Source organism: Tripterygium wilfordii, chromosome 22 (genome assembly GCF_013401445.1).
Source record: "Tripterygium wilfordii isolate XIE 37 chromosome 22, ASM1340144v1, whole genome shotgun sequence".
Lineage (NCBI taxonomy): Eukaryota > Viridiplantae > Streptophyta > Magnoliopsida > Celastrales > Celastraceae > Tripterygium > Tripterygium wilfordii.
In genome coordinates, this window is record NC_052253.1 from 1,437,270 (window position 1) to 1,460,577 (window position 23,308).

The 23,308-nt window shown below is 38.3% G+C and overlaps 6 protein-coding genes across 8 annotated transcripts; 3 read left to right on the forward strand and 3 right to left on the reverse strand.

The window, feature by feature from the left end:
- Positions 1-247: 247 nt before the first annotated feature.
- LOC119992206 (FHA domain-containing protein FHA2-like) lies at positions 248-5,211 on the reverse strand. 2 transcript variants are annotated; one of them, XM_038838873.1, is made up of 4 exons: positions 4,533-5,211; positions 3,935-3,936; positions 1,512-1,669; positions 248-754 (listed from the first exon to the last, which is right to left on the reverse strand). In XM_038838873.1, exons 1-4 carry the CDS (start codon positions 5,153-5,155, stop codon positions 545-547), a joined length of 993 nt encoding a protein of 330 aa, XP_038694801.1. In that variant the 5' UTR covers positions 5,156-5,211; the 3' UTR covers positions 248-544. The 2 variants fall into 2 exon arrangements, with proteins under 2 accessions (XP_038694801.1, XP_038694802.1); XM_038838874.1 differs by lacking the exon at positions 3,935-3,936 and having other exon boundaries at positions 4,558-5,211.
- Positions 5,212-6,787: 1,576 nt separating this feature from the next.
- Positions 6,788-8,317, forward strand: LOC119990981. The gene has a single exon (XM_038837133.1). The coding sequence runs from the start codon at positions 6,788-6,790 to the stop codon at positions 8,315-8,317; it is 1,530 nt and encodes a 509-aa protein (XP_038693061.1).
- Positions 8,318-9,767: 1,450 nt separating this feature from the next.
- Positions 9,768-13,192, reverse strand: LOC119990985. Its single transcript, XM_038837139.1, has 6 exons — positions 13,155-13,192; positions 11,392-12,130; positions 11,130-11,276; positions 10,843-11,040; positions 10,263-10,532; positions 9,768-10,205 (listed from the first exon to the last, which is right to left on the reverse strand). The coding sequence occupies exons 1-6, from the start codon at positions 13,190-13,192 to the stop codon at positions 9,768-9,770; spliced, it is 1,830 nt and encodes a 609-aa protein (XP_038693067.1).
- On the forward strand, positions 13,096-15,623 carry LOC119990360 (dolichol-phosphate mannose synthase subunit 3-like). Its single transcript, XM_038836233.1, has 4 exons — positions 13,096-13,244; positions 14,780-14,912; positions 15,023-15,130; positions 15,251-15,623. The coding sequence occupies exons 2-4, from the start codon at positions 14,811-14,813 to the stop codon at positions 15,308-15,310; spliced, it is 270 nt and encodes an 89-aa protein (XP_038692161.1). The 5' UTR covers positions 13,096-13,244; positions 14,780-14,810; the 3' UTR covers positions 15,311-15,623.
- A 328-nt stretch (positions 15,624-15,951) lies between these two features.
- Positions 15,952-19,785, forward strand: LOC119990359 (oleoyl-acyl carrier protein thioesterase 1, chloroplastic-like). The gene is made up of 7 exons (XM_038836232.1): positions 15,952-16,475; positions 17,172-17,305; positions 17,396-17,509; positions 18,561-18,656; positions 18,872-18,959; positions 19,042-19,110; positions 19,319-19,785. Exons 1-7 carry the CDS (start codon positions 16,137-16,139, stop codon positions 19,595-19,597), a joined length of 1,119 nt encoding a protein of 372 aa, XP_038692160.1. The 5' UTR covers positions 15,952-16,136; the 3' UTR covers positions 19,598-19,785.
- Positions 19,786-19,964: 179 nt separating this feature from the next.
- LOC119990796 (E3 ubiquitin-protein ligase RNF4-like) lies at positions 19,965-22,588 on the reverse strand. 2 transcript variants are annotated; one of them, XM_038836897.1, is made up of 5 exons: positions 22,415-22,588; positions 21,041-21,311; positions 20,844-20,898; positions 20,493-20,608; positions 19,965-20,312 (listed from the first exon to the last, which is right to left on the reverse strand). In XM_038836897.1, the coding sequence occupies exons 2-5, from the start codon at positions 21,269-21,271 to the stop codon at positions 20,070-20,072; spliced, it is 645 nt and encodes a 214-aa protein (XP_038692825.1). In that variant the 5' UTR covers positions 21,272-21,311; positions 22,415-22,588; the 3' UTR covers positions 19,965-20,069. The 2 variants fall into 2 exon arrangements, with proteins under 2 accessions (XP_038692825.1, XP_038692824.1); XM_038836896.1 differs by having other exon boundaries at positions 22,391-22,588.
- Between the last annotated feature and the right edge of the window lie 720 nt (positions 22,589-23,308).

The window sequence follows — 23,308 nt, forward strand, 5'->3', positions numbered from 1 at the left end:
CTCTTGTGCATCTTTCATGACTTACGAGGGGAACTGAGGCTAGGACGGTCAAAAAAACTGTAGAAATCGAATCAAACTGATCACTGACTTTTTAAAAAATTTACAAAGAACTGAACGATAATTAACAAAAATAACTACCGATAATCGATCGATTGATCGGTTATTTTCATGTCAAAAAATCTAAAAAATCAATCATAACCAACCATTTACCCCTCTAATTGGGGCAACAATCTTTATGAAACACATATGCAAAAAGCAAATATTCTTTTATTGTAGAAAGAAGTGCGATACAATAAAGTGATACACACATCATGTACAACAAATTTGTTAGGAAAAACAAAAAGTACAAAGAACAGGTACTTAATTCAGATACGTGCCATCCATGTACTTTTGCCCAACGAAGTGGGTCTGTCTAAACCTAACCTGTTGCAAGAAGTCACAGTTTGAACAACACGACAGAGATCCACAAGCAGTGAAGTCTATTGCTTATGAACGAATAGGCATGTTAGCGAATACCATTGAGGCCCTGCCATGTTTCCCAAGCTTATGAAACCAGAGACACGAGAGAAACAAACTCCAGCGTAACCCGACCCGTAGACCTTGTGTTGATGACAAAGTATTCTGGGTATTTTCTTAGCAGCGTTAGCAAGCCACACCAAGGTTTCCCCTTGGATTCAGGACCGGACCAGTCCTTAGATGTGAGATACCTTCTTACTCGACTGTGATGCCAGACAGTGCCATATAGCTCCACCAACTGAAGAATAGAAGGATTATAAAGAGTGAGCAATCCCAAGGCGCTCAACATCAGATAATTAGAGCAAGTAAATTAAGAAACAAGCAGAATGTCACATGTAAAACAACTCCAAACTGAGAAACATAATCATCACAATAACTGCTGCACAGCATATGCAACGGGAAATCCAACATTTAGTCAGAAGAGTGCTCCATTGGAACTTAATGCTAAGGGGATGCATATGATTTATTATATAATTCCTCAAATATGCAATAACCAACCCACTAAATTGATCAACTCCCCTAAATGAGCGAGAGAAAAGAAGGTAACACAGTGGTGTCAGCAGAGAAAAGAAAGACGAGTACCTTAGTAGTGCGGATCATACAATACCCTCAAAATCATTTTTGAAAAAAATATTACCTTTGAATCAGATATGCTTCTTGAGCAAACAAAATGCTCATAAATGGGTTAGTGGAAGCAATAATACAAAAACCCAACATATCATCCAATGGTGGCAAGTCCTATCTTTCAAATGCATTTGCGTCTCACAATACACGATCTAATAATAGCATCGACAATGAGGCATGACCAACAGATTGGCAACATTAACATATAAAACAAAATTAAGTTTTGAAGTTCCAACTGATTAGTCAGAGTTAGATATTACCATGTAATGCAAGGTGTTATTCAGAACATATGTGTGAGTCAATTGAGGCTGTTTAATGCTAGCCACAAATTTGGAAGTAGTTTGGGTCCTGAAACAACCATTAAAATTTACCTCCGCGTGTAGTTTCTCCACAGGCATCCATTCCCCAGGACCACAAAGATCGGAGAGCACAGTAGCCACGGATGACACAACATCCTTTTCTTCCAAAATCAGAAGCTGCTGACTGTCTGATTCTCGCTCGATCCTAGATCTTCCCTCCAATTTTTTTTCTGCAGGAACCAGAGACGAGAAAATGAATATAAGAGAGCAAATTGTTGCAAAGTCCTGCAAAACACAGTAAGATTTCAAAAGTAAAAAAAATAAGGGGAGGGGGAGGGAGAGAGAGAAGAGCTCATCAATGCAATTGTGCAAACTGCAAAGATCTGTTTGACTGGGGAGAAGAAAACACCAACAGATGAACAAAGCTGCAGATTATCAACTTAAATGCCCATCAAGAATTTTGAGTTTTTTACTTTTACCCCAACCATTTGGTCCATTTCAAGGACGAAATCTATTCTCCAGCAAAAGGAGAAGTATCTTAAAAACAAACATGAATTTATTAGAAGTAAGATATAATGAACGAACAGGAGAATATTTTACTGTCAAATTACCATAAAAACCAGCAGTTATGCCAATTTCTATTGTAATCATTATGCAATCTTAATGCCATTTGTGTGACAGAGGTTAGGGTTTTTGATGTCAAATCGGAACAATGTGAATTTGTAAGCAGCAGTCGCAGATGGAAGTGAAAAGACAACTCTTGTTAGATATTTTATACACCAGCCAATGTATTTGCCCTCTTACAAGATCAAAGATGCCTTTTAGATTTTATAGACTACAAAGGTATTGAAAAAAGACAATAATGAAGGAAATAACTAAAGAAGGCATCTAGCAGCCCCGCTATTTAATTCCTGATTTTCAGATGGATCAAAGGTGGAAAGAAACCAACAGAAATGTTCTAAGCACCAAAATCAGAAAACTAAATGTCCTTGATTCTACTTCTATTTGTAGCAGATTCCTCTTTCCACTATTTCTTAATGAGAGGACAAGTACTCTTCCACAATAACATCTATACCAGCTTTGCATGCCTCAGAAAATATACCATCGAATTTGCAAGTTCTGTGTCTGAACTGCCACCATAATAAGGAAAGAGGTGTTTCAGTGTTTGGCATCAAACATCTAAAGCATGGATATGACTAACTGCAACCTCTAAGCATTGGGGTGATCTTCTAACGATTTCCAAGCTCCAATGTGCATACTGAGAGCTTGTTGTCATACTCACCGACCGAACAAATAATATTTTGTGTTTTGTCACTATGATACCTACACTTGGGTACGGGTGTCAGGTATTTGTACATATCTTAGTGTCAGACTCTTCAATTTGAAATTGATAGGTACATGGACACCGTCCAAAACTAGGATATGGGTACATCATCTTAATATGTGTTAGGATTAGCACATTAAAATATTAATGTTATATCGTGTTCAATGTAATTTTCTAATGATTTTCTTATTTTTGATACATTTTTTAATCAAATGAAGTTTAGTATTCTTATCAACTAATAACTTAAATAGCTTTCTTAGACAATTAATGAATATATACTGATTGCTATATATGGAAGAATTGTGACAAAAAGCATAAAATTGTCTCTCTAATTGAGTTTTCTCATTTAAAGAGTAGAATCATAAGAAAGGGAAAAAAGAAACGAAGTGTCCAAAATTTTGGAGGATACCCATACCCATATCGTGTTGATAGACAACAAGTATAGCGGGATGTATCGAAGAGTTCAGGTATCATAGTTTTGTCAAAAGCCCAAAACATAATCTTCTACATTGAAATCAATAAAACGCAAATTCTAGTCTCCTGCATGCTGTATTTAGAGGTTTACAACTCAGCCTTTTGGAGTTGCTTCAAATTAGCACTGGATCTAAATCAAACATAGACTACCGGCTGGTGCCATAATCAACATGGAAGGACTAATTCCTGTATTGTGGCTTCTTTCATATCTCCAAACTGAATAGCCCCATTTGCCAATCATATTTTCTTGTATAAATTTATTCATAGAAAATGACGTCAAACAAAGAATGCTCCAACTCTAAACTAATTACTTTCATTCCACTATACAACCCCAGTCCTATGATTCAAGAGGGTCTCAATGAACAATCCATCATACTATACAATCTCAATTTACGATTTTATTCATTATGTTCCTTATTAGATGACTACATTAGCGCAATGGTTAGGAACCTTTGTGCTGTTAAGTTCAATTCCAGTCAGTCAATCCTCTTATCACTGACATCATAGCTATGCTATTCAGCACTGGCCCAGTAAAAGCATTCCAAAATACGATGGGCATGCTTGTGATGACGGTTAAAACATTAATCTACCAAGTCGTTCAAGATATTCACATCAGAAAAAGGGAACTGATTTATTCATTAATAAAACCAAATCATGCATAAACACCAAAATCAACATGAAGGGATCAAACATAAACTTCTTCAACCAACTACTAGCTCGAGCACAACATCATCATCATCCAAGCCTAAAAGTTTGGAATCGGCTACATGAGAATGAGAAAATCAACAGGAATCCACTAAGTGTATTCATTTCCACCTATATAGGATCATAATTTCATCAACTCCTATTCAGTTAATTTCATTTCTTGCTATTTCAAGTCATGTCTTTTTAGAACTTCATCTTCTAGCTCAAGCACAAGAGTACATAGTTTATCAAACAACCACTGCGGAATCTAATCTAGTGCGTCAATTTTTACGCACAGGTTTTGAAAAATCACGTGATTGAACTCAAATAGAACAATCTTCCAACCAGCCAACAACAATATCAACACACTCATTCACAACCATCAACAACCATCATTGACACAAACAACAAAAATCATATAATCGAATTAATGGCCAACACCAACAGGTATAGTAACACAAAAGCATTCCAACAAGCAAACTTGGAATAAAACCCAACATTACTATGACGTTGTAAAATCAATCATAATCTGAAATTAAGTCGTTTCATCAAAATCACACACAATCGAGTATAAAACAGGAATCTATATACTATCATCACTAGCCACTAACCCATGATCCAGGCAATCGGCCTTACCACCAGACCCAGCAGTTCCGTAACTGTAGCCTTCGTAACCCTCTCTTCTCAACTTCTTACTGCTACTGCCAACGTCTTCCTCGTCCTCGTACTCATCGTAAAGCTCCCTTCCACTCCCCTTCTTAACCCCGGCTACGGCCCCCATTATACGTCCAGTCTCAGCACCGGAATGGTAATTGTAGTGCGGAACAACGGGCCCGGCTTTGGTTCCTGCAACGTAGTGCCTGGGCCCTACGTGCCCGCCCAGGATGCTACGGACTGGAAGCAGAAAATAGAACTCCTTATCGCCAATCTGGAGGAGGTCCTGGGAATCCAGCTTAACAGGAGGGTTACCGGGAAGGTGGAGGACGCCCTCGACAAGACAGCCATTTTTTCCGAGAACCTCAAGAGCAAATCGGCGGCGGGTAAAGTCATAGAAAATACGGGCGTGGTGGCGGGAGATATTCATGCCGCCGCCGAGACTCGCGAGGTCGACATCGACGGTGGATTTCTTCGAGTTGCGGCCTAGAATGATGGAGTATGTTTGCATGTAGTACTCGAAATCCTCGCCTTGTAGCTTAGCGAAACCGGCCTCCACGTCGCCGCCGGTCGTCCCCATGTCTTCGACTCTCTTGATCCTCCAATCAACAAATCAATTAGGATTATTTGGATTCAATTAGGGCTATTTGGATTCAATTCAATAGGGATTGAGATTGGGAAATTTCCCCAAATGACCCTTATCCACTAACAAAACTGTAAAAATAACATAATTTGTTAAAAACAACAAAAATGACCTCTTTTAATTTTTAAAATCAAATATACCATTGTCCTTATAAAACAAATATAGATCTGAATATCATTCTCTTTCAAAACACAAAATAACAATCTTTCTACCTTGCGACACAGCTGCTCCACCTCAATCTGCACTTGAAAACACTAAAACCTTGATCGGAAATACCCATTGTATCGACAGTATTCCTTGTCACTTCGCACAGTTCTCATTGCAAGTAAGTACATATATATACAATGGTCGTCTTTAGTTTCATTTACTTGTCCTGCTATAGTCGAGCAAATTGCTCGAGCATTTTATATAGTCGTTCAATCTATTTTTAGTCGAGTTTTTGGTCGAGCAACAGTGAATTATCTGGTCGAGCATGGTTTCGTTTGGTCGAGCATTACTTTGTTTGGTCGAGTATAGTGAACTTATTTGGTAGAGCAATATCTTTGGTCGAGCAGCAGTGAATTATCTGGTCAAACATTATTTTGTTTAGTCGAGTATAGTGAACTTATTTGGTCGAGCAATATATTTGGTCGAGCAATAGTGAATTATCTGGTCGAGCATTATCTTTGGACGAGCAACGCTGAATTATCTGGTCGGGCATTGTTTTTTTTGGTCTAGTATAACGAAATTATTTGGCCGAGCAATAATTAATATTTGGTCGAGAAATGTTTTTAGTGGTCGATCAATCTTTTTTGTCTGGTCATGAATCATTTATCATATACCTTTTTTTTTGCAGGGATGACATCAATTGATTCCGTGGTCTTGTATGGTGGCCAATGGGAAATTTTTCGCGGTATGTACAAGTTCAAAGGTGGAAGAAGTCAAGGTGTCATTGTTAATGATACCATTACGTATTCGGGGTTGGTGGATATGATCTATGAGTTGTTTGGAGTTGAAGTTTGCATATAATACACACTTTGACATGGAACCAATGGTCTTAAGTAATGACCGTGATCTCAAATTCTTCTTAAGGCAAAATGATGATCCTCGAAGACCTGCCACTCCACTTTGTGCATCAATTCTTCCCATACATGAAGATAATGTTCCCTCACAAAATGTGAGTTTCATTCCCCAAACGCAGGAGGAGTTTATTCGACAATCGGCAAACGTGTGTAAGGGTTTTGTTGATTGTGGATTCAACGATATAGATGCATCATCAAATCCGGATAATGGTGGTGATGATGACAATGAACATCATTATAAGCCTAATGAGGGTTATCTATTTGAGGATCATTGGTTTCATGATGATACTGTTCAAGAAGATGTTGAGAAAGAAATACCTCCAGCAGCTGATGTGCCTAGCCATCCTGACATTGTCTTTGTGGAAGTGCTAAAAACATCGGATCAAATTCTATTGTTCCATGTGTTGGGAGCAATACCATTAGTAATTGCTCCACCGGTTACAAGATCACAGTTGGGTATATTTTCTCAGGCAAAATGGAGTTACAAAAACATATTGCTTTGTAAGCTATGAAAGGGAACTTCCAATTTCATGTGATAAAATCAACGAAGACTCTATATGTTGTTCAATGTCTAGGAACAGGCTGCGACTGGCGTATGAGAGCCATAAGAGTCAAGGAATCACCATTATTCAAAGTGACAAAGTTCAATGACATTCACACTTGCTCACTGGACTATCTCAACGGAGGTCATAGGCAAGCATCAGGGAAGGTGATTGGGGATTGCATTAAAGGAAAATATGATGGTGTAGGGAGGTCTTACAGGCCGAAAGACATAATACAAGATGTGCGGATAAAATTTGGTGTCAATATTACCTACGAAAAAGCATGGAGGTCTAGTGAGCATACTTTAGAATCAATACGAGGATCTCCAGAGTTATCTTTTGCCTATCTGCCACACTATTGTACGGAGCTAGAGAAGAACAACCCCGGAACTATCACTCATATAGAGTCGGACAAGGAGAACATGTTTAAATATTTTTTCCTAGCTCTTGGTCCTTCCTTGCGTGGTTTTAGATTTTCGATGAGACGTGTAATCGCTGTCGACGGTACCCATCTAAAGGGAAAGTATCTGGGCACGCATTTTATTGCATCTGCTTTGGATGGTAACAATCACATTTATCCTATTGCTTTTGGTGTTGGAGATTCGGAGAATAACGAATCTTGGATATGGTTCTTCGAGAAATTACGACAAGCAATCTCACTTGATGACTTCTCTGAATTGGCTATAATTTCATATAGGCATCAAAGTATTGAAAGGGCATCGGACTTAGTTTTTCCAGAATCATACCATGGTCACTGCATATTCCACATCAAACAGAACATGAAGGCAAAGAAATTCGATCCTGCAATGTTTCCAATTTATTTCAAGGCAGCGAAGTCATATCGTGTTTTTGAATTTGAGGTCCTAATGACACAGTTGAGCTTAATTGATCCCCGTGCACAGAGTTATCTACTTGAGGCTGGTTTTGCTAAATGGTCTCGTGCACATTTTCCTGGTCAGAGGTACAATATACTAACTACAAACATTGCAGAGAGTATGAATGTTGTTCTTAGAGAAGGCCGCCACCTTCCTATAACAATGTTGGTTGAGTACTTGAGGGATTTGCTTCAGAGATGGTTTTATGAGCGGCGTACCGAAGCAGTATCTCTGAATTCTATACTCTGCAAGGAGGTAGACAAACATATACGGAAGCGGATTGATAGGTCTCGTAGGATGGATGTTACACCAATATCACATATTGAATATTACGTTCGTGATGGATGCGGTAATGGTGAGGTTAACTTGCACAATAGAACATGTTCTTGCAAGAAGTTTGATTTGCAGCAACTACCGTGTGTACATGCATTGGCTGCTTGTGCCAATAGAGAAATCGCGGTACATTCTTTGTGCTCAAGATATTATACCAATGAAGCTATTTTGGTAGCTTATGATGAACCTATATATACAGTTGGTATTGAGCACCAGCGCGTTGAAAACGATATAAGAGTATTATTACCACCTAAAGCGAAAAGACCATGTGGTAGGCCTAAACAGTAAAGAATACCTTCCCAAGGTGAAACTGTGAGTATCAGACACTGTGGTCGATGTAAGAAAAGTGGTCATGATCGTGAAACTTGTATGGAACCAATAGCGTTGCATCCAAGAACTGAATGAACTTTTGATATTGCTGTATTATTTGCTATAATATTTACGTTGCGTAAATTGGCTTAATGGTCGAACAATACCTAATTAATGGTCGAGCAATAAAACTGGGGTCAATCAATGTAGAGAAGATGATCGAGCGATAATAAATTAATGGTCGAGCAAAACTTAATTAATGGTCGAGAAATAAAACTGTGGTCGAGTGATGCTAAATTAAAGGTCGAGTAAAAAGGGTTTGGCATAGTGAAAAAATTTGTGCAAACACAAATAAGTAAGCATGTACAAAAACAATTGACTCCTAAATGTACATATCCACAAGGACGTAATATGTATGGGGTCATTATAGACACTGGACTCATGATCTCTGCAAACCTTTCAGAACTTGTAAGGTCATGGTAAGAATCATAGACATTTATTTTTCGTGATGACAATATCATCTCTACTGCCACCCAATGCTTCTCATCAAAGTTTGCAGGAAAGTACACGTAGTCCACTTCTCCCCAGGGAACACCTTCAGGAGGACTGGTACCGACATCTTAGTCTGTGAATAAAGTATTCAAATCAACCCAATTTCCTGGATCTTCTTTGAATACATTGTAGGTAATACCAATCTTGCTCTGTTATTACATGGTTAAAAAAAATGATGGTTAGTTAACAATGAGTATGAATATCTACAGTTCGTTAGCAAATTATTGGACACATACAAAGAAGACTGTGTCAAGCACTGCCGCCTTCCTTTTAAATATGACAGGGTACTTGGCAAGTCTTCGGCGTATGTGGTATGTAGCAATGTCAAGATGCTGCATCAAATATTGAAAAAGAGGAAATAATTAGTATACATGATCCAACAAATAATATTAAAGCTCGACCAGAGAAATAAAAAGCTCGACCAGTCAATATGAATGCTCGACCAGTAAATATTAATGCTCGACCAAATAACATAAGGCTCGACCAGAGGTTTGATATGCTCGACCAGATTATAAATATGCTCGACCAGAGGTTTGATATGCTAGACCAGATTATAGATATGCTAGACCAGATAATAGATATGCTCGATCAGATAATAGATATGCTCGACCAACATATAGATATGCTCGACTACATAAAGTTCAGTTATATTGTACTAAATTAAAACTACTTACCAGGTCTCTCAACCATTTGTCAGGTTGAATTGCCTCAGCAAACCAGGCCTTGTCAACAGTACAAGGAATCCATTCAATTTTATCATGTTGTGTTTTGGGATCTTTCATCCATTTGTGACATTCTACTAACCACTCCCTTCGATATGGCCTTTTGAGTTCAAAAGCCATTGGCAATGTGCCTTTGGGAATTTTAACCTCTTCTGTTACCGTGGAGGATGAATCAGTTTTTTGTTTTTAGTGGGATTGGTGTAGAGTGTTTTCAATAATGACCCAAGCTTTCTATTGCGCTTTTCCTTATTTGAGACATAAGGAATTACCCCACCTTCTTTTGCAACTGGGAATTTGGATGGGGTGATAATCTCCACCCCCTCAGTGCCCATATCCATCTTATTTGGTGTTCCTAAACTAGTGGCAGCTATATCCATTGAAATAATATCGTCTTCTGCACCTGGGCTAACAACATCTTCACTAACAGCATCCTCACCCTCCATAACAGCCTCCTCTATATTTTTCACAGGAACTTCCTGGGACTCAACAAATATTACAGCCTCCCTATTTTGCAGTTGACCATCAGTGGCATCCCCATCCCCGTATTTTCCTGCATTATCAGCCTCATGCTCAATTTGACCTAAAGGATGTTGCTATTCCTGTACAGATATCTCTTTATGTCCAACAGTCCTTGGACATTCCAAAACAACCTCTGCAATATCTTTTCCAGTAGTCCTTGGACCATCAGTGGCATTCTCATCCCCATCCTTTATTACATGATTCACATCCCCATTCCCATCCCACTCATTTCCTGCATTTTGTTTTTTAACAACTTCTAGAAGAGTCCCCATGGATTCTTCAATGAATTGCAACATCAAACACACTTCCACCTTCAGATCTTTATGCTTCTTGGAGTGATCCTTAAGCAAACTATCAAATACATCAATCTTGTTTGCAATATTATCCCTTAAAACATATTTCTGCAAATGGAAAATATACAAATTGGATGATTGAGTTTGTGATTGACCAGAAACGAATAAGGCTCAACTAGAATAGATATAAATGCTCGACCTTAATCTGAAAATATGCTCGACCATATAAATACTTAATGCTCGACCAATACATATAATGCTCGACCATATAAATACTTATTGTCCGACCAAAAAATATAATGCTCGACCAACAAAAATTAATGCTCGACCATAAGATACAATACTCGACCAAAAAATTAATGCTCGACCAAACACAAACACAACTAATTGCTCAATCAATAAAAATTCATATTACTACCTCTGTAACAGGTGGAATATCCCTATGTGTTTGAACTTCCTCTTCCTCTTCAATCTCATCTATAACAACCTTTGGCGTTTTTTTTTTAACTTTGACAATCATTGTTCCCACAACATTTTTTAGTACATCGAAAGTCTTTTTGCAGTATTCTTGTGCCATCTCCAACTGGGTTGGGATAAGTCGACCATGTACTTGAAGCTGTGAAACGTACACATAGTAACCATTAGTTTCTATAAAATAGGCAATCTCACAAAATTTAAATTAATACACATAGATGGGTGTGATACCTGCTTCCTTCTAAAAACACTTAGGATGAGTTCTGTTGAGTCAGGAGTGATTGATGTACTCCAGTTCAATATCCTTGGATATTGAATTTCTGGATCTTTCTGTGCGTATGCCCTTCCGATAAGGGGAATGGCTTCATAACTCCATATCTGTAAATCAAACAGTGATATACAATTACATACATTGCATACTGAGTATAAGCTATAAATCAAAACAACATTAAGATAAATGATTAGCAAATTAAATGATTAGCAAATTAAATACCTGTAGAGTTAACAGGAATCCATAGAGACTGTATTGCTCCTTCTGAGTCTTGGTTGGCTTTATAGTCTTTTTTAAAAAATTTTGAACACGTCCTTTCATTGCTCCTGCAAGTGACTTGGAGGTACGTGTATAACTGACAGATCCCCATGGATACTTGTTAAATTCATCCAAGTTTTCAACCAATTGGAGATATGCCACATCAGAAATGTTCCTACTACGCTCTCTACCAAGCAACACAAACTCCACAAAATAAACAAGAGCTAACTTGACAACGTCATCTTCATTGTCAAGCTGAGGTTTTAGACCCAAAAATGTACTCTCTAATTCAGATCTTTTAATGCTATTATTCCCCTTGAAATAAGCATCCCTTAGCCTTTGTGTGCTAGTATCAACAAGTGAAGAAATGGGTGGAATTCCAGTACACACTAATCCAATAACAAGCGCAAAATCTTCAAATGAAAATGCGGCTTGCTTTCCAGCCAACCTGAAGTTGAAAGTTGTGCCAAAACTATGGTTGGATGATTCAACCTGTCTTAACAATAGCTGATGGACAATCTGCCAGGAAAAAGTTAGGCTCTTAATACGAAGATACATGCCAAAGCATGATCTACTAAAGGTCTCCAATTGATCCTCATTTAACTTATCCATGATATTACAAATAACTACATCCGGTTGGGAAAAGTTTGACACTTTTGCAGGAAAATGTTGACCCTCTGGAATAATGTAAGCCATTATAAACCTAAGATAAAAAAAATAAGTGAAATAAATATAAGTTAACAATGTTCGACCAAATCAATATGAATGCTCGACCAAATCAATATGAATGCTCGACCAGTAAATATGAAATGCTCGACCAAATCAATTAATGCTTGATTATGCAATATGAATGCTCGACCAGTAAGTATGAAATGCTCGACCAAATCAATTAATGCTCGACCACATAATCGATATGCTCGACCCCCATAACAATAAATCTCGACCAGAAAAACCCTAAACTCGACCACAGACCCTCAAAATGCCCGACGAAAGGCTCAAACACTCAATGACGTCAAAAACTTCGTTTTTAACTGTGCGAAATTGTTTTGAGCAAAGTCATGCAGTAATATGGAACCCAGCAAAATGGGTGAAACCTCACGAAACCCGTAATGACACACAAACCGTTGATGAAATCATTTTTGAATAAATGATAAACTTACCTTGGAGTATTCGGAACAATTGATGGAATACAAACCGTTGTAGTTGATGCAAACCGTAGTAGTTGAGAATGAGAAAGAAATTGTGTTTGAAGGAGAAAGAAAAGAAATTGTGTTTGAAGGAGAAAGAAATTGTGTTTGAAGGAAGGAGAAACTGAAAAGGATTTTCGGGAAACAGAAATGAAGGAGGGAGAAAGAAAAGTTAGGGTTATTTTGGTCTTTACCAGTATAAATTAAGTCATTTCACTTGTTTTTTATAAACCGGGTCATTTTTATAATTTTGTTAACAAATCAGGTCATTTTTGTCAATTTCCCATTGAGATTTGAGAAGGAAAATCGAAGGTCCGATACTGGGATCGAGGGAGAAGGGACGAAGAGTCTTTGGTTTTTCCTACTTTGTAAAGAAATAAGGGTAAATTGCGAACTTAGGTCCTGAATAAACACTAATTGCAACGGGCCCCAATCAGCCTACTCAGATGGGCTGGTTTATGGGCCTGGACAGGCCCGGTCAAGGGTTGCTTTTTAAAAGACCATTTTTAAGCGTCTTCGGGTTTATTTTTTCAAAACTACCGCCGCCAGCGAAGCCTGGGTAGCTGTTTCACCGCCATTAACGTCGCCGTCTATCCTGAAAATTCTTCTTCTTCTCGCATATCCAGTCAGGTTATGGGCGTTTCTTTTTCTTATTCTCGTTATGAAATCTACTCATTTTCTTAATCCCCGAATTTGGATGTTGATTGGTGACATGTTTTCTTTTCGATTGAAGTTCGAATCCTTCCTTTTTTGTGGTTTTTCTTGGATGTTTTTGGATCTCTTAATTTTGGGTCTGTTGGTGGAGTGCTCCATTTCTTGGATTGATCTGGATCAGAGCTCCATGTTTAGGTTGGATAATGGTTTATTTATTGTTACGAGTTGGGATATCGTTTCGTGATTTTTTTAGAGTTCTTACCTACTTTGATTCAGTTTAATGTGATTAATCTTGTTTATGCCACAATTTTTTCAATAGATTTTGAAATTAGATGGTATGAATTGTTTTTCCCAGCTGATCTGGACGATGTATTGGGACGCAACTACTATCATTTTTGTCTATGTTTTTGTGAGAACATGTAATAGAATATTAGAATCCATCAGCATTGTTCATAACTTATTGTGGTAGACCAAATTTCTTGAGTTTTTGGCTGACTACTCAACGCTACAAAACCCTAAAGTACATTTGCAAACTTGTTTTTTCAATATCATTAAAAGCCTTTTTATACGCTACTTAAGTTTTTCAGTTCCATATTTTATGAACTGCCAGGTGATGAGTACTACATTGCGCAAGGGCTTTGAGTTCCATATAATGGGATAATGAAATAATCTATTCAATCTATACTATCTGATGGCAGCTTTTGATTAGTATTTAGTTGTCCTCTCTCATATTCCCCCATGCCCCATGAGCATAACCTGAGTCGTATCAATTCGAGTTTCAATGTGGAACAGTTAACAAACGCATTGTCAAATACATTGAAGCAAGAAATTTCCGTTTAATAGCTTGAGTTGTATTCTTTTTTTTGCGTGACACCAGTTAGCATTCTTGGTTTGAAAATATTTTTTGATTTGTGAACCCATTAGTTAGTTGTGAGCTCAACGTACTTTAATACCAGCATTGAACTTGGGGCAACCTGTTTTTTCAAGTTGACATGGAAAGAATCGTTGTAGACATGAGAACTGTTTAGATCTAAAGCGCCAACTCAGGTGGCATGGAGTTATGATACTAATGATCTGTTTTTCATTATGTAGTATCCGCCTATTTGAAAATTGCTAGATTTTTGCTTGTTCCCTCTTTGTATGAGCTGGTTATTGCTGCTGCTGCCGCTTCTCCTCTTTATTTATTTATTTATTTGTTGTTCAAGATGGGGATTTGGAACCTTGCCTTTATGTCTTTTGACATGTGCATTCAATAGCATTTATTCATTTTCTTTAACCTAAATGTAGATGAGGTTATTCTGGTTCTGCTTTCTTGCCAGGGATATCCCTCTGGCCTCATCAATATTTTAAATATTTATGAAATGCTGCCACCAAGGAAGGTCTCTTGGCCTGGGAGTGGATGCTGCTTACATTCAGGCACCAGGTCAAGGGTTCGATCCTTGGTGCTTGAAATGAGAGGAAATTTTGGGAATTTAGTTGTAATTAACGAAAATATTTTTGAAATCTGCCAGGCAATAGGAGTACTTGGTCTTCGTGAATGCAATGAAGCATGTTCTGAAAATTTTAACACTGCTGGCTGCCATTTCTGCATTTTGGATTGTCCTGCTGGAGACATCTGTAGTTCCCCATAGTACTGCCTGGCTGGTGGGTGTTTATAAAAATTTCGAACTTCATTTATTTATGTGCTTCTTTCATCCCTTTATTTTTCTAACATAGGTATTATTTGACATTCCTTGTTTGCATGTTGTGCCCAGCTACCCATCTATTTTGTTGTATCTCTAGGATGCTATGGTCTGCTAATGGTGGGAATTGGTCTGATGCGATTTCCAACTTGTCCTCACGAAGCGTTGCTACTGCAGCAGGTATTGTACTCCCATGGCCATCGATTAAAGTTCAGTATGCCGGTTTATGTTTTTCCTTTTAGAAAGATTTAACTTTTGTCCTGATTGATGTTCGTTCTAATCTTTTTTTGTGCGTCGTAGGACATTGTTGAGGCCAAGGACTTTCTGATGCAAAATGGGGTTGATGTTGGTTCTAGTTGATTAATTTTCCGGGGTACTCTTAAATTGGACGTTAGCAAAGGATGAGATTCGGAACTCCTGCAAGTTTGTTCTAACTGCCAGTTGAAAGCCTTTGTACCTGCTGCAATATTCTACAAGTTCTCCTTACTGGGCAAAATTATTTGCTTTTCTCTGGTGGTTTTTTAAAGCCGCACCACATTGCAGCGTTCTTGTGAATGTCAAACTAACAGAAGTCTGATGTATGCTTTTATTAAACAATTACAATTGTAACAGCGATTACTAGTTGTACCCATGAATGAATTACCCAATGCATTCCCGTCCAACATTATGTTGAGGTTTATTGTCCCAGAGACCGGTCTTTGGTCGAGAGTTTGAGATAGTGAAGTTGGTCGCAGTAATTTTCAAGTGATAGGTCATGAGTTGTCTCACGAGTGTCTATCATAATTTGTGAAATAGGTTTTTATTCAATCTATCGTTTGCGTGAATGTCACCCTGCATTGAATATTAGCGGACGGGTAAACAAACAATATTGAATGCTATCGGACATCTGTAACAACCACGTGTGATTCCTTTCATAGGTAATCCCCTTGGCCGTCGCATCGCTCTCTGTCCATACAAACATAAATCAACTGTCGGGCAAGAGAGCGGGGCATTCTCGTTATTTCATCGAAGTCTAGTGGCATTTTTGTCTTCCTACCCCTGCTCCTCGGTCCCATCGACGATTCTAAAACTGAAGAAACAACCAGACCAGAGTGTATCTTCTTTGCATATAAACTCTCCGATAGACCGATTTCTGGTATTCCATCGAACACGCATCGTCTTTCGCTGGAGAGACTGAGTGTTTGAGATGTTGAAGATCACATGCAATGTATCTGACCAAATCCAATCCCTAGCACAATGCGGGTTCCTGGGCCAGCCCAAGCCCGTCCTCCGCCCTTGCTCCTGCCGATGGAACGCGGTCGTTCACTGCTCCCCGGCCACCAGAACTCAGGTTCAGCCTCAGGCAGTGGTGTTAAAATCCGGGACGGTTCAGGTCGACTCCGATTTGGGTACCTTGGCTGACCGGCTCCGGCTAGGAAGCTTGACTGAGGATGGATTGTCGTATAAGGAGAAATTCATAGTGAGATCCTACGAGGTTGGGATTAACAAAACTGCTACTGTTGAGACCATTGCGAATCTCCTGCAGGTATGTTATGTTACATCTACTGTGCTTTGCTACATATGTCTCAAGTATTTCTGTGATGCTTGATTTGGTGTTTTAGGGTTTTTTTTGTGTGGATTTAATGACGTGTGGTTGTTTGACTTCAATTTAGTGAATGAGGAAATCTTTGAGAATTTTTTTTCGTGTCTAGGTGTGACGGTGGTGGTATTAGCTTTTATGTAGTCACATGCACTTGTAGGTATGATAAATTCTGTGATTGCCTTTTCCCCCAATTTTGCAATTGTAAGAAATGATTATGTTTTTCCTGTTTCAGTTGTTGCTTAAGCAGCTCCATTAATTGTTGGGTGGCTGAATTTTTCTCTGTTTATTCAGAGTTTGCTCTGTCTCTCTCTTATCAATTCCATGATGTTACGGTTTCTTCCCAAATGGCTTGAAAATTCAAAACTAAGAAAATGTGTGAGAAATTGTTGATTTTGCGTGCTTTTAGTTACCCTGTGTTGTTTAATGGTTTTATTGATAGCAATTAAATGAACTCCTGTAAGTTTATGCATGAAGATCTAGATTTTGATGTATTATGGTAGTAGTCGCTTTCTGTATGTGGATGGGGATGGGTTTACTGAATTTGCTTCTGCATATGGTAGTATTTGGTGATTGAGTTCTATTTTGATCTTAATTCTTCAACATTTTATACGTGATCTCATGGGGGAATTCAAATTGTAGGAAGTTGGATGTAACCATGCCCAAAGTGTTGGGTTCTCAACAGACGGATTTGCGACAAGCCCCACCATGAGAAAGTTGCATCTCATATGGGTCACAGCTCGTATGCACATTGAAATCTACAAATATCCAGCTTGGTTGGTATTTCTTTTCTTTATGAGTAGATAAAAAGCTGCTTTTTGAAGGAATCATAAAATCTAAAATATTAAAATGTGAGCATGGTACAGGAGTGATGTTGTTGAAATTGAAACGTGGTGCCAAAGTGAAGGGAGAATTGGAACCAGACGTGATTGGATTCTTAAGGACTTTGCCACTGGTGAAGTTATTGGCAGAGCTACAAGGTGCATTTTGATCCTTTCCTTATTGTCAATGCAAACTACTTAACTAAATCAATTGGACACATATTTAACTACATCATACTTAATTGGATATTGGCCATTGTACCTTTAGAATGAATCTTTAGTGTGTGATCTATTAGGATTGGTCAAATGCCAATTTTGAGTTGGCATGGTGACATTCCCATGTTGCCCAGCGATAAATTTATTTTTTCACTCGAGGAAGAAACTACAATTTTGTTCTATCCTCTAACGTGTTTCATGACTTAGGTTAACTTACACTTTTTCGGGCTTTCCTCCTTTCGTGACTCTGTCTTGTTTTAGAGATCCAACATTGTAGAACCAAGAGTTTTCTGTAGCCAAAGGATTTATGTGTGGTGTATGATGAGAGTTGTGAAGTTTGACTTCGCTAGTAATTCGAAAGTGAAGATGATTCCTCTCTCATTATCTACACCTGTTAACTTTTAGTACCATTGCCACACTTCAAAGCACATTGTTCATAGAGTATGCAGTTTTGCTTAAAGATACGCACACATCAGTCGTGGCTGTCTTGCGAGTGCTGGCTTCAGTACTCAGTGTATTATTTTTTGTCATAGAAGTGATGTACAAAGAATTGCTGGTTCCAATCCTGACAGTTGATTTTGCCTCTTTTTCTTAAGGTGTTGTGATATACAACGTATTTCATGTTCATTTTGTACCCCTATGTGATATTAGATTCTCAGCTTCTTGAAAAGTGATTCTTTGAAACTGTGTATACGAAAAGTATCCAAGAGAAGCTTCTCTTGGACACACTTTTATTAGGTTTACAAAACTCAGAATCACTAAATTTTGTCATCCAAACACCTAAACCTGTGTTTGAGACTCTGAGAAGTACTTTTTAGGCTGCCAAACTCAATACCAAACTGTGCCTAAATACACAACATATTTCAACACTCACCTTCAGATGCTTATTGCAATTGTTCATCATTTCCATAGTAAATGTAGAAATTCAACCTTGTCTTCATATTTTTTTTTGAGCCAAGGTGTATTGTAAGAGTTGAGTATCGTTTGATTTCAGTAAGTGGGTGATGATGAACCAAGATACTAGACGGCTTCAGAAAGTTAGTGATGAGGTCAGGGAGGAGTATTTGGTTTTCTGTCCACGAGAACCCAGGTAGCACCACCCTTTTTTTCTCTCTTTTTCTCTCGTAGCTTAACTTCTGGCCTTTTTAAAATGATTGCAATATTCGAGCTTATTATGTTACTTGAGTGGGTTGTGATTCAGCTAAATTCTAAGGGCCCTGGTTGTTATTTTTTTTCCATGTTCTCAGTACAATGTTGATTTTACATAGAGCTGCCCTCATAATTTTAATTCTTGTGCCATTGCAGATTGTCATTTCCAGAGGAAAATAACCGCAGCTTGAAGAAAATTTTGAAGGTGGAAGGTCCTGCTCAAAATTCAAGATTAGGACTTGTGGTAGGAACCCTTCATTTTGTACAAAACCTATCAAAGTTTTTTCCTGGTACTTAGTTTCGTTTTTGTTTTTTCAATCGTTCAGCCTAGAAGAGCTGATCTGGACATGAATCAACACGTTAATAATGTCACATACATTGGATGGGTTCTTGAGGTTGGTGAATGCTCTCTCTTTAATCTTCTGTTACTGACTTTCTTATACTCTCTTTATTGTCTTATTGTTCTAGTCGAAAATTGTTCCTACATGAATTCATTTTCCCATGTTTGTCATGTTTGAATTTTTTGATTTGAAACTGGCTGATATCGAGATAACATGCATCAAAACAGTCATAAGTTTTTCGTTGTATTGTTTACAATGACAGAGCATACCTCAAGAAATCATCGACAGCCATGAATTGCAAGCAATCACCTTGGACTATAGAAGGGAATGCCAACAGGGTGACATAGTTGATTCCCTTACTAGCGTGGAACCAGTTGAGGATACTCCAGCAGTTTCTGAACTTCATCAAACAAATGGCACTGCCTCTGTCACAGATGACGCGCAAGAGTGTTTTAAATTTTTGCATTTGTTGAGATTGTCAGGTGATGGACTCGAAATAAACCGCGGCCGCACAGAGTGGCGAAAGAAACCTGCAAGATGAGCAAGTGACTCGAGGCTTCCCGTGTCTTTTCAAATCCGCAAGGATTTTGGAGTAAATTTGTCCAAGTAGGATACAGCTTGCCTTGAGAAACTCTTAATAGGTAGAGTGATGACGATCCTTCATACAATCTACTCAAAACTCATTAAACAATCATTGTATTTTACTTTGTCCAAAGCCTCATTTTCTTAGATTTCTTTGTGTGAACGGATTGTGTCTTCACTTTTTCTGATGGATACATACATACATACATACATATGTGTGTGTGTGTGTGTGGAAAAGAGACCCTTAAATCAAGAAACAGCATGCTTAAGCTGCAATGGAGCAACTTGACCGCTACACCAGAGTTGGCTCCCAAGAATAAAAACAATTACGAGTAAATAATAGAACCACGGCAAAAGGCTCTTACTACAATAAACGGTGCAATATATAAGCTTACATAACGATAAAATTGCTTTGAAGCATAGCCTCACATTCAATTGGTTGTTGGAAGGAACACTCTAATAAGTTCCTTAACAGTGACCTTTTTCCTACAAGTAGGGCATTTGGCCTGCTTTCCTATGGCCGTCTTAATGCATGTTTTACAGAAAATGTGACCACACTTTGTTGACATCTCCTCAACCAACGGACCAAAACAAATTGGACAACTGAATGTGGGCTCCTTTGGTGCTGGCGGTGGCCGCATAGATGGTTCGGCCATGTTGATAGCATCATCTCTCTGCCAGAACATTTTTAGTGGGTCAGATCTTCAAAATCACTGAATGGTACTTTGTCTTCTACATAGAAAAAGAGTGTGTGCCTGTGTGCACACCCAAACGCTATACCCGTACATAAGAATAGGTCGGCAACATTGAACATAATAGCAAATTACCTAAAATTTCAAACAATAAGAAATTACCTTAGATTTGCTACTGGTTCCACAATTTATGTAAAGCTCACAATGGAAGTTTGTTTGATTTTGCAGAACCTTAGTGCGCTTGACGCGAGGAGTATCACCCACATAAGTTGTTTGCCCTTCAATTAAGAGACAGGATAAAGAAGATGTAAATCATACCAATAACTTGACTGCATAATACGCATATAACCTAAAAAAGCAAACATAATATGCAAAATGAACTATGAATATGGTTCTCCAGGTAACACAAACAGCAAAAAGTACTTGCTAGTCACCAGTAACAACTCGAATCAGACACCAAACCAGATATAAGAACTGACATAAAAATGGAAGATAAGGAATAATTTCAACTACCTGAATCTACATCAAGTACAATAATTCTGCGATTCCTTCTGGAATTTTTTGTGGCCTATAATAAAATGACAGCACAATTAGTCAAGGTTCAAATCATTGCACGTGGTGTAGGCTGTCCTTCCACGATTCCTTCAAAACACAAATTAACGGATACAAAATGCATAAAAAAACTTGTAATAAAACTAGAGAGACTGTACTTCTGCAAAGGCCCCGGGAGAAGATTCAATAATGTCCTCGTCAATTGCATCAACATCAATCCTAGCAGGTGGTATAGGCTGTCGTTGGCCAGTTTGTGCTGGCTGAGCTTCAATCTGAGATGAAGTACCCTCGTGATCCCTGTTTTCATTTGGTGCCACATTTAAGTCCAGTGCTGCCTTCCTCCTTCGGTGACCTCTTAAAGGAGGTCCCCTCACCCCTTCAGCGTTCATACTCTTTCCTAGATGTGTGCTTCCCCTCCAAGTCTTAAGACTTCAAGAAACGAAAAATTACATCCAGTTAAACCCACATCAATATTTGGCAATACAATCAATTTCATCACAAACATTTGTTTCTTTTTTCGTTTCAAATAAAATATTTGAGACGATAGAGACAAAACAAATCCGTAAAAACAATTATAATATGGAAGATAAAACTAGTAGTCACCACCTCCAAAAATGGGGATAAAACTAGTAGTCAGCCCTCTCCCTATCACACTTTTTGACCTAACCCATCCTACCCTCAACCACCCACTCTCCGGTTATCCAGTACCCCAGCTCCCTACTCAAACCTAGCAAACTCGGTTCCCTAGACCACCTGCTGATTAATCCGGAAGGAACAGAATTCCAGAATTATCCAAGCTAAGGAGAGCTCGATTGTGGTTTCCTTGACTAGATGGCTTCCTGCTTAAGCTCTGGTTGAGTGGAATATGTTATAATATTTTTTATTGCCTCAAATTCTAAAATGTGTAATCATGTTTGTTCTTGTATTGCACCCCTTTGGTGCCGTTAGTAAATCTTTTCTATTCAAAAAAAAGAGTAGAACACTCTTTTTCCCATATCAGCATTGCACCAGTATAATCATCAAGCTTGAACATGTATTTCACAAACTTAAAAGTAAAGTATCCAAGAATATGCATCCAATAAGAGAACTGAGTATCGATATAGAGCCCAATATACTGCAGATAGATAAGCAGTCTAGAAATTCCTTAAAACGGAAGGGAGAAAAAAAAGAACAAGGAGAGATGAAAGCCAATAAAGTACTAAACTTTTCCAGTTTGATGCCCCCATTTTAGAATACAGTCCCTTAATCATCAAATTGACACAATTTCAGAACCAAACTCAAAAAATAAAATAAAATCGTTACAATCAGATTCCCAAATCTGAACTACCGAACTACCAAATAATCTTGTTCCCACAAAAGTATAAACGAAAACAATTCTTATTTATGCAAATATTCTTTCATCATCAACGAACGACATATATAACCAAAAAAGGAACGAATCCGACAAAAAAAATACACTAATCACATCATGAAATCATCAAAGAACACGAAAAAGCGAGCTGACTTACAGAATTCAAGATACAAATCGGTAACGTTAATACGAAGTCTTCAACGGCAAAATCGATTCAATAATCGAATGTTTCAGAGAATACCCAAACTCGAGAGAGAAAGTAAAGGGAATTTCCAAAGTCTTCCCAGTGTAGGGATTTCAAACAGTAGAAAAATTGAAGGGGACTGCAACGAACCGAAAGGTCAGGTCAAAAGCAAATTTCAATGTTGAATACGGCCTTTTATATGTCTCTGTCTCTGTTAGAGACACGGTCGGTGATGGACTCCGACACGTTCACGTATCAAACTGCACGCGCTAAGTTGGGCTGGGCTTGAATTTTCTAACCCATTAGTGAATTCTATATGGGGTCGATTGGTTACTGGCCCATATATGGGCTGGGCTTGAAATTATAAAATTTATCGAAAAAATTACAAAAACCACCTGTAATGCTTTATAAATTACAAACTAAACCACACAATTTCATTTTTTTTCACCCGGACCCTCGCTCCCAACTATCAACCAACGGCCACCACCCATATCGTTTTTTGTTATACATATAGCCCTAGTGTGGTGAGGTGAAGTGTTTTATAAGATTGGACAAACCTATCACTAGCACATCGTCCAAGTGTGGTGAGGTGAAGTGTTTTATAAGATTGGACAAACCTATCACCAGTAAGTCGATTTTCTAATGCATAGTTAGGCCCAAGATAATTGGTATCGGAAGTTGGTATCGAAAGCGTGGTGGTTTGTTATACATCCCACATCGTCCAAATGTGGTGAGGTGACTATGCACTAGAAAACCGACTTATCAGTGATAGGTTTGCCCAATCTTATAAAGCACTTCACCTCACCATACTTGGGCTTACCAGTGATAGGTTTGCCCAATCTTATAAAGCACTTCACCTCACCACACTTGGGTGATGTGGGATATATAACA

Bases quoted from the DNA above. Each gene is read 5' to 3' on its own strand.
- LOC119990359 (XM_038836232.1), top strand. From the start codon at position 16,137: ATGTTGAAGATCACATGCAATGTATCTGACCAAATCCAATCCCTAGCA. The intron at 16,476-17,171 runs GTATGTTATGTT...TTCAAATTGTAG, and splicing joins CCATTGCGAATCTCCTGCAG to GAAGTTGGATGTAACCATGC. The intron at 17,306-17,395 runs GTTGGTATTTCT...AGCATGGTACAG, and splicing joins ATCTACAAATATCCAGCTTG to GAGTGATGTTGTTGAAATTG.
- LOC119992206 (XM_038838873.1), bottom strand. From the start codon at position 5,155: ATGGGGACGACCGGCGGCGACGTGGAGGCCGGTTTCGCTAAGCTACAA. The intron at 755-1,511 runs GTAAATTTTAAT...TCTATTCTTCAG, and splicing joins TGGAGAAACTACACGCGGAG to TTGGTGGAGCTATATGGCAC.
- LOC119990985 (XM_038837139.1), bottom strand. From the start codon at position 13,192: ATGGCGGTGAAACAGCTACCCAGGCTTCGCTGGCGGCG. The intron at 12,131-13,154 runs GTAGTTTTGAAA...TTTTTATCTTAG, and splicing joins CCCAGGCTTCGCTGGCGGCG to GTTTATAATGGCTTACATTA. The intron at 10,206-10,262 runs GTTGTTTTGGAA...GTACAGGAATAG, and splicing joins CTGGAAAAGATATTGCAGAG to CAACATCCTTTAGGTCAAAT.
- LOC119990981 (XM_038837133.1), top strand. From the start codon at position 6,788: ATGAAAGGGAACTTCCAATTTCATGTGATAAAATCAACGAAGACTCTA.
- LOC119990360 (XM_038836233.1), top strand. From the start codon at position 14,811: ATGAAGCATGTTCTGAAAATTTTAACACTGCTGGCTGCCATTTCTGCA. The intron at 14,913-15,022 runs GTGGGTGTTTAT...TGTTGTGCCCAG, and splicing joins CCCATAGTACTGCCTGGCTG to CTACCCATCTATTTTGTTGT. The intron at 15,131-15,250 runs GTATTGTACTCC...TGTGCGTCGTAG, and splicing joins AAGCGTTGCTACTGCAGCAG to GACATTGTTGAGGCCAAGGA.
- LOC119990796 (XM_038836897.1), bottom strand. From the start codon at position 21,271: ATGAACGCTGAAGGGGTGAGGGGACCTCCTTTAAGAGGTCACCGAAGG. The intron at 20,899-21,040 runs GTACAGTCTCTC...ATTTTATTATAG, and splicing joins CTCCCGGGGCCTTTGCAGAA to GCCACAAAAAATTCCAGAAG. The intron at 20,313-20,492 runs GTAATTTCTTAT...ATGTTCTGGCAG, and splicing joins GAACCAGTAGCAAATCTAAG to AGAGATGATGCTATCAACAT.